The sequence below is a fragment of the Salvelinus namaycush genome, chromosome 3, assembly GCF_016432855.1.
Source record: "Salvelinus namaycush isolate Seneca chromosome 3, SaNama_1.0, whole genome shotgun sequence".
NCBI lineage: Eukaryota > Metazoa > Chordata > Actinopteri > Salmoniformes > Salmonidae > Salvelinus > Salvelinus namaycush.
Window position 1 is genome coordinate 23927675 of NC_052309.1, and position 15687 is coordinate 23943361.

The 15687-nt window shown below is 39.8% G+C and overlaps 1 protein-coding gene across 1 annotated transcript in view; it reads left to right on the forward strand.

Annotated features, from left to right (window-relative positions):
* The first annotated feature begins 1368 nt into the window (after nucleotides 1–1368).
* The window catches only part of LOC120044278 (teneurin-1-like), a 194799-nt gene continuing 180480 nt past the window's right edge, over nucleotides 1369–15687 (forward strand). Inside the window, exon 1 of the mRNA XM_038988885.1 lies at nucleotides 1369–1585. Coding sequence (XP_038844813.1) covers nucleotides 1369–1585 — 217 coding nt within the window. The remainder of the gene's footprint in view (nucleotides 1586–15687) is intronic.

Consider the following 15687-nt stretch of genomic DNA (forward strand, 5'->3'; position numbering starts at 1 on the left):
TCAACTGCCAATTAGTCAAGCAAGATATGTACTGAACTTGCAATTAATAACCTTTTACCACAAGCCGGGTAAAGATGGCACAGCCTAATGAGCATTTGATTGTCATATTTGTCTTGAATGCTGTTAAAGATTACAAATGTCAGAGTGCAAACATTGTCAGAAGCCTCTTCTGATTTCTTGCTGAAATGTGTAATATGGGAAGTTTTTCGCCGTCTGTTCCCAAGAGGATAGAAGGACAGTGGGGTGAAGACAATACTCTCTGCTTCACGGGGTGAGTGTTTGGGTCAAGGCCAAGGTTTAGTGGCTGTCAGGCGGCAATGATAGAAATGTCAGCCCAAGCAGAGCTCAGGGCAGAACAGACGGGTTCATGTCAAGGTTACCAATGTGCTTTACACTACACAGCAAAACACTACTGTGCTGTGATGAACTGCACTAGAACACAGATGCGAAATAACAGTATTCATCACGGTGCTACTGTTATATTACTACTGGATAATGCTAATGATAAATACTGATTCTAAAAATAGTGCCAGGTATCAGGATGTGATGTTAGGATACGATTGAGAATTCAAACCCTGCTATATTAAAGTTGCACTATGCAGAAATCACTCCGCCATTTCCTGGTTGCTAAAACTGTAATAGTTTGGCTAATTTCAGTTTATGTAACAAAATAAGCTAGTATAGTGTAGACAATCATTGTTTCATCTAAACCGCTGGGAAATATTTTTTCCATAAACAAAATATTGTTGTTTTGGCTGTTTGAAGCTGGTGTATAAAACCGAAAGTAAAAGATGCGAAAACAAAACGTAAGCATGGGAAGCATAGAAATAGCGCACATAGAACAGATATATCACTTCTTAGACTTGCTTTCAACTAGAATGATAGATCTATAATCATTTCTGTGAATTTAGTCAGGTCGCTCAAAAAGTTCTATATTGGCACTTTAAGTAGTGTGTAAGAAGACATTGCTTTAGGATGCAAGAACTACATTGTTCACCACATGATTTATGTCATCGTATTTGATAGCAGTCCATCAGATTCTGTTGAAAATTAAAGTTATCTCTCAATCTGTTCCTACAACGGCTCCTCCTCCCCTGTGTCTCTTAAAGCAACTCAATCTTCTACCACACCACCCAGCAGCAATCCCTTACAACAGGAACATGTTGATTAAGGACACTAATATCCAAATAATTACTTTTTACTTGAGTGATATATTTTTTCTCACAATACTGAGACACAACATTATCCATGTGTGAGGTATATTCACTGTTCTAAATCTGTACTCTGTCTCCACTCTCATTCTTCCTCCAGATTGGTCTTGCATTGTGGATCCCATGACTGAATGAGCTTGGTTCAGTGTTGCCAGTCATGGAGCAGATGGATTGTAAGCCTTACCAGTCATTATCCAAGGCCCGGAATGAGATGGAGCTTGCATACACCAGCTCCTCAGACGAAAGCGAGGATGGTAGGAACCTTTGCAAATCCTACACATCCCGAGAGACCCTGCCCGATTACGGCCAGGAGATGAGACTCAACTACAACAGCCACAGAGCCAAGCGGAAAACAGTGGACGAGCCCACTGGAGGTACGGCATAACACCACGAACCACAAACAAGTTTAACCAGTCAAAGTGAGATTGTTAAATAGTAATTGAATTGAAATAACAATTCATTTTAATTGGTAACTGCAATGGGGGCATTTATTATGTAAATGCCTGTTCCATTTTTGAGTTATTGATAAACTCCCAAGTTCCAGTTTTGACATTCCAGGTGAATCAGTTTTCCCTGCACACAGGTTATGGTCAGTTATGAAGTCAAAATGGCAGAGAGGTTGCAGGGGGAAACAGGTAAATGCAGTGTGACTGGATAACTGATTGTATGCATGATAAGACATTGCAGCTTATCATGATTTTGCAGGTAGCAGAATGAATTTTATAATCTCATGTTCCCGTATCCACATATCCCCTGGTAAATGTATGAAAACTTTGCTCTGCTGCTGCAGTGACTATGGAAATATTGCATGCTAATGTGGAAGGTAGACTCGGGTTGTATATTGCTGAAAAAAATGTAAATTAGAGGTAATTCAGTTATTCCATCAATTGTTTCCTAGTCAGTCACACATAGGAGCTTTTTAACACCTTGGGGCTGTGTTGGGGTTTGGTGGGTGGGATGGGTATGGCGGAGGGGTTGTATATTTATGTTTGAATGGACTTTTTCTCTGTAGAAAATAACACAATCACACCTCTATTTCATCCACGCTAAACACATCTATCGTTAGGAAATGAGAATAAGAAATGAGTGTTGCAGGGGAAACAATGTAATCAAGGTCAAAACTCAAAGAATTATGAATGGTTTGAGTGGAGATGTTTTTACTCCGTTTTCCATTGCAGTCTACATTGTTATCTACCTTATTCACTGGAGACATTGTGCAGTATGTCATCACTGTCTCTTGATGGTTCATCATGAAAATGTCACAGGGTCTGGTCTGCTTCAGGAAGACATGGAATACCACTATGGAGATTTAAGGAGGTTATTCCAGGTCCCATCTAAACCACTGGTTGAATGTTTACCTTTCACAATACACATTATAGGTCTTGAAATTATTATAGACTCATTTCTAATTTGATAAGACATTTGATAAGGTAAGAGTAATTTCCTACATTTCCATATTGCTTTATTACTTGTCAAAGATTCATGGTTACTAGGGATGCCCAGATAAGAGAAATCTGGGACAAAAACCAATATTTTCTTGGCTGTGATGGCCAATACTGATATCGGGGGAAAACAAGCGGTTGTGAGATTCGGGCAACAACACAATCAGAAATGGCAGTGTCATTGGAAAATAATGATTTATAGGAGCTACTGTAAGGTTTCCTCACAACAGTTGTATTTTATTATGTCAATTCTACATAGGGCCTATTCGAAAGCTATTTGTAAGGTCATTGGGCATAAGTATGTACAGGTGCAGAAGATGGACAAAAACAGATGACCGTAGAACATTATCGTAATGGTGATAGTACACTTGTACCGCCGTAGTTCAACTTTGATCAGTGTTGCTGTTCTTATTGTTTTACATACAAGTTCTTCTAACCCTATTCTGTCTCTTCTCATGGAGTCCTGGAACAAATGCAGTTGTGAAATATAGTTGACATGACACATTCCTTGATCATTGTGATATCATTTGAAGAGAATAATTGGAGAACAAAGTAGGCATGCTGAAACTATGAGTCTGGTATAATGACCATGATGTCATTATAATCTATATGAGGATCCTCTCTAATGATGCCTATCAGTGATTGATCATTAGAAGATTAGAGTAGGTATTTCTAATTCAAATGATGATTTTACACTTTCTGAAGAGAACACTTAATATTTATTTCACATACAGTACTTGCCTATTTGAAGGCACATTTTACATACATATGAATAACACCTGAACTTCATATCCCTCACATTGATATGATTAACAGTGACATATTTTTAATCAAATGATCCTCTTTATACTGTAGTATCTTCTTTTCTTTAGATTTACCTTCAAACCTATGCGAATGATGAAAATACATATTTTCATCTATTGGTTTGTTTTAACTGCAAATGTGAGCTCAAATCGGCTTTATGCTCCTATGTATTGCGGTATTCAAATTATACACTGAACAAAACATTTTGTTCTGGTTACCTTGGAAACTGCATAAAATGAACAAATGGCATTTGCTCGGAGCAGCAGCTATTTCAACCTGAACAGATTGATAGCAAAACAGTATGCACAGGATTTCAGCCCCTTTCGTGGAGAGGAGAACATTCCCTGTGCTCATTTATGTGTCCATTTTCCGCTGGTGCCTCCATTTCGCGGCTGTGATTTTAAGGGGCAGGAGGTCGTAGAGAGATATTCACTGACAAGAAATTGGTCAAGGACATGGGTTCCTGACTGGCGTAATTAGTGTAGAGATTATTACTTGAGAGTGAGGTCAGGCAAGTCACCTTGGTGAGGGATTCTCAAGAGCAGTTTAAAGAAAGACGACACCTCTCCATATGCAAGCCGCACCACAGTGTTGAGTACACACCATGGCCACAGGCTGATATTACTGAATCTAGTCACACAGGATTCTGATCTACATCTGATTATTGTGCAGCCCTGACAAATCCATTAAAACTGTTGATTAAGAAATTGACCTAAAATGTACAGTTTTAGAACACCTACTAGTTTTTATTTTCTTTTTACTATTTCTACATTGTAGAATTGTAGTGAAGAAATCAAAACTATGAAATAACACATGGAATCATGTAGTAACCAAAAAAGGGAGATTCTTCAAATAGCTACCCATTGCCTTGATGACAGCTTTGCACACACTTGGCATTCTCTTAACCAGCTTCATGAGGTAGTCACCTGGAATGCATTTAAATTAACAGGTGTGCCTTGTTAAAAGTTAATTTGTGGAATTTTCTTCTTAATGCGTTTGAGACAATCAGTTGTGTTGTGACAAGGTAGGGGGGTATACAGAAGATAGCCCCATTTGGTAAAAAAACAAGTCCAAAAAAAAACAAATATTATGGCAAGACCAGCTCAAATAAGCAAAGAGAAATGACAGTTCATCATTACTTTAAGACATGAAGGTCAGTCAATACGGAACATTTCAAGAACTTTGAAAGTTTCTTCAAGTGCAGTCGCAAAAACCATCAAGCACTATGATGAAACTGGCTCTCATGAGGAACGCCACATGAAAGGAAGACCCAGAGTTGCCTCTGCTGCAGAGGATAAGTTCATTAGAGTTACCAGCCTCAGAAATTGCAGCCCAAATAAATGCTTCACAGAGTTCAAGTAACGTACACATCTCAACATCAACTGTTCAGAGGAGACTGTGTAAATCAGGCCTTCATGGATTAATTGCTACAAAGAAACCACTACTAAAGGACACCAATAAGAAGAAGAGACTTGCTTGAGTATGAGCAATGGACATTAGACTGGTAGAAATGTGTCCTTTGGTCTGGAGTCCAAATTGGAGATTTTTGGTCCCAACCGTCATGTCTTTGTGAGACACGGTGTGGGTGAACGGATGATCTCCACATGTGTATTTCCCACCGTAAAGCATGGAGGAGGAGGTGTGATGGTGTGGGGGTTCTTTGCTGTTGACACTGTCTGTGATTTATTTAGAATTCAAGGCACACTTAACCAGCATGGCTACCACAGCATTCTGCAGTAATACTCCATCCCATCTGGTTTGGGCTTAGTGGGGCTATCATTTGTTTTTCAACAGGACAAGGACCCAACACACCTCCGGGCTGTGTAAGGGCTATTTTACCAAGAATTAGAGTGATGAAGGGCTGCATCAGATGACCTGGCCTCCATAATCCCCCGACCTCAACCAAATTGAGATGGTTTGGGATGAGTCGGACCGCAGAGTGAAGGAAAAGCAGCCAACAAGTGCTCAGCATATGTGGGAACTTCTTCAAGACTGTTGGAAAAGCATTCCAGGTGAAGCTCGTTGAGAAAATGCCAAGAGAATGCAAAGCTGTCATCAAGGCAAAGAGTGGCTATTTGAAGAATCTCAAATATAGAATATTTTTTTGGTTACTACATGATTCCATATGTGTTATTTCATATTGTTGATGTCTTCACTATTATTCTACAATGTAGAAAATTGTAAAAATAAAGAAAAACCCTTGAATGTGTAGGTGTTCTAAAACTTTTGACAGGTAGTGTATTTTTTAAAATGATCAATATATTTAATTAAATCATTTTTTGTATCACTATACAGTATAACAGGTCTCAGGTATCTGCAATAATTTATATCACACTCTTTGTATAGTTTTGATAATATAATATAATTAGATAATGTACAGTTCATCTTTGTGTGTAAGGGTTAAGTGAAGGTACTCTGTTATATTTTATTCTGGTTTAGCTATGTGACCCAGTCTTTATCACAAATGATCTCTTAAGGTGAGGTCATTTCATGCTCAGCAGTGTAAATGTTGATAAAGATTGATCCTCCTTCACAGAGAGAGGTGGATGTCCTGAAATAGACTTGCACAAGATGACAATAAACTGTAAGTCCTTTTGAGATGACATCTGTGAATCATTATCAACGATAATCATTGATCATTATCAATGACTGGGAAATAGACTATCTAGAGCAGTGGTCACCAATTGGTCGATCGCGATCGACTGATCGTTCCTCAAGGCATTCCTAGTTGATAACCAAACTTCTGTAGAAAAGCCAACGATAAAGGCTTGTGCTCCTTTTTTTTGTATTGTGCTGTTGGTGATAGGTGCACTTGATTCATAAGCCCTGCGCACTGGGTAAGCAAAGTGTTCCCATTTTGAACCATTTCATTTGTATGAAAAGACTAACTCCACCTATTGGGCAGACCGGGAGATCTGTGGCTAAATCGAGTGTGCCTACTGCACTAACCAATCGGGAAGCTCAAATGACCGTGCCTACAGAGCTTCCACGACCCCGGCCACAGCAAAGTTTGATACTAGCCTACACAAGATTGAATAACTGATAAAACCATGACCATAGAGAGACTGTTAAATAATACAGCAAAAAGCTGCTGTTTTTATGAGTGGGTTCATGTAAAAAAAACAAAAAACAACACTATTACAAAACATAAAACGCACGTCTCCCTAATTCCACTTGCACTGGGCCTCCCGAGTGGAGCAGCGGTCTAAGGCACTGCATAACAGTGCTAGAGGTGTCACTACAGATCCGGGTTTGATCCTGGGCTGTGTTGCAGCCGGCCACAACCGGGAGATCCATGAGGTGGCGCACAATTGGCCCTATGCTGCTCTCTCCCTCCCTCTGCTAAGACGCGTGTTTAAAACAACTGGGAACTCGGAAATCTCCATCTTCTGACTTCAGTGTGTTCTAGACAACTGGGAACAAGGAATATAAAGAGATCCTAATGTGAAAAATATATTTGAACAGTCATCCAACTCTGAATTCCAAGCTGAAAACTTGGGCAACTTTCTAGATAAATGCCACATTCAAAACAACTGGGAACTCAGAAAATACAAGGTCAAATCATGACTTCAGTGATCTTCAGGTTGAAAAGTCAGAGCTCTAGAAAGAGGCAGGTTCTTCAGGTTGAATGTGGCAATTGCACCGGCTTTCCAACCTGAAGATCACTGACGTGATGATTTGACGTCTCTGGCATAATATTGGCAAGCCAGGCATATAGCCAATATGCTGTGATAATTTATTTATCTAGGCAAGTCAGTTAAGAACAAACTCTTATTTACAATGACAGCCTAGGAACAGTGGCTTAACAGCCTTGTTCAGGGGCAGAACGACAGATGTGTACCTTGTCAGCTCAGGAATTCAATCTAGCAACCTTTTGGTTACTGGCCCAATGCTCTAACCACTAAGCTACCTGCCAACCCAGGTAGCCTAGTGTATAATGTATTAGGCCTACTGCACAAACTTCATTCCCACACAACTGTTTATATTAGGTTAATGTAAAAAAAATCATATGTCATGTTTAAAAAGATATCTGAGCCGTAGATCTCGGCTTGCTTTTCGACCTCGAAAGTGATCATGACTCAGAAAAGGTTGGTGACCACTGATCTGAGGGACATTCCAGGAGGAATAACATCGTTGTGGATGGCATACCATCATTTTCACATGAGAACTGGGCTAAGTCTGATGAGAAAGTAAGGAAAAGTATCACTGAAAAGCTGTAAATGGATCATACGAAGATTGATGTTGAGCGCGCCCACTGGTCTGGAAAATATGTAACCATCCAAGGTGACAGACCCAGGCCGATAATGGTTAAGTTCCTGAGGTTTAAGTACAAGATGGCTGTTCTGGAGAGAGCCAAGAACTTGAAAGGAACCAACATCTTCCTCAACAAGGACTTCTCTGAAGCTGTGCGCCAGAGTCGGAAAGAACTTATCCCAGCTATGAAAGCTGCCAGAGAGCATGGGAACATTGCTTACATCTGCTACAACAGGCTCGTTGTCCACCTTCACTCCCAAAAGCCTGGGAGGAATGAGAGAGCCAAGCCTCAGGCTCAGTAGCTTCAGTCCAACATCACACACATATTTATTTTGTCTCCATATTATGTCTATCTCCGATAAGCTACCAAGGAAAGGGCTAAGAATCATTCATATTAATATATGTAGCCTTATAAATAAGGTTCATGAAATCAATAACTTGCTAACATCGGATAACATGAATATACTGTCAATCTCTGAAACTCACTTAGATAATTCCTTTGATGATACAGCAGTAGCAATATAGGGATATAACATCTACAGAAAATACAGGAATGCCTATGGGGGAGCTGTTGCTGTGTATGTTCAGAGCCATATTCCTGTGAAGCTTAGAGAGGATCTCATGTCAAATGTTGTTGAAGTGTTGTAGTTGCAAGTTCAACTGCCTCATCTAAAGCTTCTTGTCTTGGGGGGCTGCTGTAGGCCAAGAAATGCTAACAGTCAGTATTTGGATAATCTGTGTGCAATGCTTAATACTGTGTGTGATATTAACAGAGAGGTCTATTTTCTGGGTGACCTGAACATTGACTGGTTAGCAACTAGCTGTCCTCTCAAGAGGATGCTTCTAACTGTGACTATTGCCTTGAATATGACTCAGGTGCTCACTCAACCAAGTAGAGTGCATACCAATAGTGTTGGATCTGTTACTTCCACTTGTATTGATCATACAGTACCAGTCAAAAGTTTGAACACACCTACTCATTGAAGGGTTTTTCTTTATTTTTACTATTTTCTACATTGTAGAATAATAGTGAAGACATCATAACTGAGAAATGACACATGGAATCATGTAGTAACCAAAAAAGTGTTAAACAAATAAAAATATATTTTATATTTGAGATTCTTCAAAGTAGCCACCCTTTGCCTTGATGGCAGCATTGCACACCCTTGGCATTCTCTCAACCAGCTTCATGGGAATGTATTTCAATTAACAGGTGTGCCTTGTTAAAAGTTCATTTGTGGAATTTGTGGAACTTCTTTCCTTCATAATGCATTTGAGCCAATCAGTTAGGTTGTGACAAGGTGTGGGGGGAAAGGAAGACCCAGAGTTACCTCTGCTGCAGAGGATGAGTTCATTAGAGTTAACTGCACCTCAGATTGCAGCCCAAATAAATGCTTCTGAAAGTTCAAATAACAGACACATCTCAACATCAACTGTTCAGAGGGGACTGAATCAGTCCTCCATGGTCAAATTGCTGCAAAGAAACCACTACTAAAGGACACCAATAATAAGAAGAGACTTGCTTGGGCCAAGAAACACGAGCAATGGACATTAGACCGGTGGAAATCTGTCCTTTGGTCCGATGAGTCCAAATTGGAGATGTTTGGTTCCAACCGCCGTGTCTTTATGAGACGCAGAGTATGTGAACAGATGATCTCTACATGTGTGGTTCCCACTTGAATAATAGTGGAGGAGGTGAGATGGTGTGGGGGTGCTTTGCTGGTGACACTGTCAGTGATTTATTTAAAATTCATGGCACACTTAACCAGCGTGGCTACCACAGCATTCTGCAGTAATACGCCATCCCATCTAGTTTGAGCTTAGTAGGACTATCATCTGTTTTTCAACATGACCCAAAACACACCTCCAGGGTGTGTAAGGGCTATTTGACCAAGGAGAGGGATGGAGTGCAGCATCAGATGACCTGGCCTCCACAATCCCCCAACCTCAACTCAATTGAGATGGTTTGGGATGAGTTGGACTGCAGAGTAAAGGAAAATCAGTCAACAAATGCTCAGCATTTGTGGGAACTCCTTCAAGACTGTGCCAAGAGTGTGCAAAGCTGTTATCAAGGCAAAGGGTGGCTACTTTGAAGAATCTAAAATCTAAAATATATTTTGATTTGTTTAACACTTTTTTGCTCACTACATGATTCCATGTGTTATTTCGTAGTTTTGAATTCTTCACTATTATTCTACAATGTAGATCATTTTAGGACTAGAATGAGTAGGTGTGTCCAAACTTTTGACTGGCAATGTATATCTTCACTAATGCTGCAAAGCTTTGCTCCAATTGTTGACAAGCATGCACCTGTTAAGAAACTAAGTGTGATAACTATTAGAGCCCCATGGATCGATGATGAATTGAACAATTGTATGGTTCAAATAAATGATGCAAAAGAGGTGATAAACAAGTCAGGCTGCTCAGCTGATTGGTTGACGCACTGTAAGTTGAGAAATGTTGTGACTAAACTTAACAAAAAGAAGAATAAATTATATTACCAAACAAAGATAAATGACATAAAACACAACGTAAAATACTTTGGAGTACCTTAAATTATATTATGGGAAGAAAACCTAATTAATATCCATCGTTCATTGAAGTTGATATTGCCAATCATTTCAACCACTGTTTCACTAGTAAAGTAGAAAAAACTAAAAGTGAAATGACAACATTAAACAGTGAACCATCATCACTTGGTATAAAATATCTAATAATGAAAGAGAAGGAATGCGGTTTTGAATTTGGTCAAGTTATTGTGGGAGAGGTGGAAAAACTATTGTCATCCATCAATAATAAGTCACCAGGTATAGACAACCTTGATGGTAAACTGTTGATAATTGTTGCAGACTGTATTGCCACCCTGATTTTCTATATCTGTAACCCTTCTTTGATTGGATTCCACCTGTAATAAATTCAATTGATTGGACATGATTTGGAAAGGCACATACCTGTCTATATAAGGTCCGACAGTTGACAGTGCAGGTCAGAGCAAAAACCAAGCCATGAGGTCAAAGGAATTGTCTGTAGAGCTCTGATACAGGATTGTGTCGAGGCACAGATTTGGGAAGGACACCAACAATTCTGCAGCATTCATGGTCCCCAAGAACACAGGGGCCTCCATCATTCTTAAATGGAATAAGTTTGGAACCACCAAGACTTTTCAGAGATCTGGCCACCCGGCCAAACGGAGCAATCCGGGGAGAAGGGCCTTGGTCAAGGAGGTGACCAAGAACCCGATGGTCACTCTGACAAAGCTCCAGAGTTTCTCTGTGGAGATGGGAGAACCTTCCAGAAGGACAACCATCTCTGCAGCACTCCACCAATCAAGCCTTTATGGTAGAGTGGTCAGACGGAAGCCACTCCTCAGTAAAAGGCACATGACAGCCTGCTTGGAGTTTGCCAAAAGGCACCTAAAGGTCTCTCAGACCATGACAAACAAGATTCTCTGGTCTGATGAAACCAAGATCGAACTCTTTGGCCTGAATGCCATGTGTCACGTCTGGAGGAAACCTGGCACCATCCCTGTGGTGAAGCATGGTGGTGGCAGCATCATGCTGTGGGAATGTTTTTCAGCGGCAGGGACTGGGAGACAAGTCAGGATCGAGGGAAAGATGAATGGAGCAAAGTACAGAGAGATCCTTGATAAAAACCTGCTCCAGAGCGCTCAGGACCTTAGACTGGGGAGAAGGTTCACCTTCCAACAGGACAACGACCCTTAGTGTACAGCCAAGACAACGCAGGAGAGGATCTGCAGAGAAGACAAATATAGGTGTGCCAAGGTTGTAGCATCATACCCAAGAAGACTCGAGGCTGTAATCGCTGTCAAATGTGCTTCAACAAATGTCAGAGTAAAGGGTCTGAATACTTATGTAAATGTTATATTTCAGTTTTCTATTTGTCATTATGGGATATTTTGTGTAGATTGAGGGGAAAAAACTATTTAATAAATTTTAGAATAAGGCTGTAACGTAAATTTTTTGGGAAAAAGTCAAGGGGTCTGCTTTCTGAATGCACTGTATATATGCGGATGATTCCACACTCTACATGTCAGCACCCAAAGCCAGTGAGCTCACACAAATTCTAAATAAGGAGTTACAGTCAGTATCAGAATGGGTGATTAATAATAAACTGGTCTTAAATACTTCTAAAACTAAAAGCTTTGTATTTCGTTCAAAATTCTCTAAGACCTTAACCTCACCTGGAGTTTTACATAAAGGTTGTGACCATTGAGGATGTTGAGGAAGCTAAACTCCTAGGTAAAACATTGGATGGTCAATTATCATGGGCAATTCATATTGACAAAGTTGTTGTGAAGATGGGGAGGGGTATGTCTGTTTATAAAAAGATGTTATGCGTTTTTTACACAAAAATCAACTGTACTAGTTCAGGATCTGGTCTTCTCCCATCTTGATTACTGTCTGGTAATATGATCAAGTGCAACAAAGAAAGTTCTTGCAAAGCTGCAGCTGGCTCTAAACAGAGCAGCACGCTTTGCCCTTAACTGCACATACAGAACTAACATCAACAACATGCATGCCAGTCTTTCCGTTTGAGGGTTAGCGAGAGATTTACGGCTTCTCTTCAAGTTTTTATGAGAAATAATACTGTGACAAATTCCAGATTGTCTGCATTCTCAAAAACATTCAGCTCAGACACCCATACATACCGTACAAGACATGCCACCAGTGGTCTCTTCACAGTCCCCAAGTTCAAAACAAATTCAAGTCAATGCACTGTTTTATACAGAGCCATGATTGCATGGAACTCCCTTCCATCTCCAATTACTCATGCAAACAGCAAAATGACCTTTAAAAAATGTATAAAAAACCAACTCATGGAACTGCGGGGACTGTGAGGGGACACACATACAAACATATGTAAAAGCAGATACACTCTAACACACACATTGTTTTTGTATTTGTATTTTTTAGTTGTGTTGTTTGTATATAGCTTTATTTTAAATGTGTGTGGCTGTCCTTGTCTATCAGTGTTTTGAGTTTATTTGTGGACCCCAGGAAGAGTAGCAGTTTCTTCTGCATAAGCTAACAGGGATCCCAATAAACAAATAAACAGATCAATCATAATGAAAGATTAAACCTTGGTCTTTCTACATGCTGGGTTTACGGCTGAAGCTTTGGGCACTGTTATTTTTGTAACTGTTGGAAGTTATGATTTGACCAAACAGTGCAGAACAGATTAGGAATAAAATAGGATGCATCATCCTCTCTGGAGTACGTTCATTTATTTTTGAAAAGGATATACATAGACACTTTTCACAGCTCAAGTTAATATCGCTCAAGGTCACACCTGTTATAGAGGTGCAAAGCTGACGTGGAAGAAGTGTATCTAATTTTCCCAGATTTAGTAAATTAAGTGCTTCGTAACATAGAGTATTTCTGCTGCTTTTTCAAGTGAAAACAAAACTTGCCTTTTTGTGCCTTGCCAACAATGACCTAGAAATCTGGCTTGTGAGTTAAAATTAGTATTCTTAGTCCTGAATTATTTATTTTGAAGGATATCATATTGTATTCTGTCATGAAAGGCAACTGGGGGAATTACTGTTCACCCATCCCTGATCTGGAGGTGGTGAAAACAGATGGTGCTTCCAACGCCTCATTCTGTGGGAATACTCACAGCATCCACACACTTCCACAATGCCTCTCCAATTTCGGAACATCAAATGAAGAGAGAAAAAGGGAATGTACCACTCTACTAATGTAAATAGTGTTACAGAAAATGGTAGACAGAATGTACCAGATTTAACCTGGTCCCAGATCGGTTTGTGCTTTTGCCAGCTCCATTGTCATTGTCAAGCCAAACATGATTGTTATTAGGCAAGAGACTTCTCCTTAGGACCAATGGAATGGTCGAAAATGAGCAAAACCGGGGCACTGGGCCATGCAAAACGAATTTGCCCATTGATGTGTTTAGCATGACAATTAACCCTCAGCTAAGCCCTGCCCCCTTAAACACAGACTACTCCTTGCTAATCAGGCGCCTCTCTGGTATGTTGTGGTGGACTGTCACAACAGTTGCTACACAGGAACCTGGTAAAATAGTGTGGCTAGCCACTGAATGGCTCTGCAATGTCAGCATGCAGTCAAAGCAAGCAGTACTGGAGCACCAAGTCTGCGACCAAAAGGCTACTTAGCAGCTTCTACTCCAAACCTTAAGTCTGCTGGACAGTTAATCAAATGGCTACCCGGACTATTTGCATTGACCCCCTTATTCTATTATTATCTATTATAATGTTGTGCAATGACTCTCTTGCACAGGCTCGATGTACACTCACTGGACTCTAACCACTGACCCACACATACTACGCTGGCACTCCAACACACACACACACACACACACACACACACACACACACACACACACACACACACACACACACACACACACACACACACACACACACACACACACACACACACACACACACACACACACACACACACACACACACACACACACACACAACATACATGTATATTGACCCATTCCCCCCCATACACTCACACATACATTCACATTCCTTCACACTCTTCACACACGCTGCTGCTACTCTCTGTTTATTATCTATGCATAGTCACTTTACCCTACCTACATGTACATTATCTCAATTACCTCGAATACCCCGTACCCCTGCACATTGACTCGGTACCGGTACTCCTTGTATATATATATCCTCGTTATTGTTATTTTTATTGTGTTACTATTTTTCCTTTAGTTTCTTTGGCTAGTTTCTTACTTACTTTTTAAAAACGCTGCGTTGTTGGTTAATTAAGGACTGATAAGTAAGCATTTTACATTCGGCGCATGTGACAAATACAATTTGATGTTGACTGCAGATGAGAGTTAAATTCATAATATAGCTAACTTAGGTAGCTAACATCCATTTGGATAAAACAAGTTATATTGACTGGCTAGCTAACTAACTAGTGTTTTGAATTCGTAAAATAGGCTCTGCATTTCAGGAATCACAGTCGCAAGTACCCCTGTTGCACTTATCAATTATTTAGCCATTTAAACCTTGTATGTGAAATGTGAGTTTGTCTGAGGCAGGTCGGATTCGAGCCTGGTTGATGACAGTTGCTATCCAACGGAGCACTGCGATTGGCGGGGCTTAGCGAAGGATCAATTCCATAAGGAGTTGGCAAGAGAGCAGAAACAGTTTTACCCAGGCTATACCAGTGTAGGTCAATGTACCACACAGTATACTGATAGGTATCAACGTGCAGTAGTAAAATGTTCCGTTTTAAAATGGTTCTGTTTCTCCATTATAAAATGGTTCTGTTCACCAAACACGAAATGTGGACTAAACATTGTTTCAAAATGATGTGTATTGACAAAAATATGACATGTTGCACTCTAGAACAGCCTTTGCAAATCTGCTTTCACTGCCACCAGCTACCTTTCAATAAATAGAGTATGACAACATAGTGGATACTGTGATACCTATAAAGCCCATTCTCTGTAAAGAAATATGAAACAATTTTCATATGTTTGGTGAGCACTTCCCCAAGGGATATGTAAGTGAGCACCAAAAATATATCTTTCCGTTGCCTTATTTGGGAGATCTAAGAATGGGAAAAACTCAATTTACTTCACAGCATTTTGTCTCTGAAACCATATGTCACTATGAATTATCTCACGGTTTTATTAGAATAGAAACAGCCTTTGTTTCTCATTTAGTTAGAATGATCTGTAGATGGTTGTTCAATGATTGATGTTTAAATGTGAGCCATTTAGAGGTATTTTGTGAATTTTAATGAATAGCCAAATGGTTTAAATAAAGCCTGAAATTATTACATTCTAAAGTATTTTCTGACAATATCTGTCTAAAGAAAGTAGCGTTCCATTATTGGTAGCATTACAACAGTTCTAGCAAGTACTGTAGCTTTCAAAATAGTGTCCTCTTGGCTCTTGCAGTGCCTGTTTATTTAAAATATTATTTGTTTCTTCAGTGA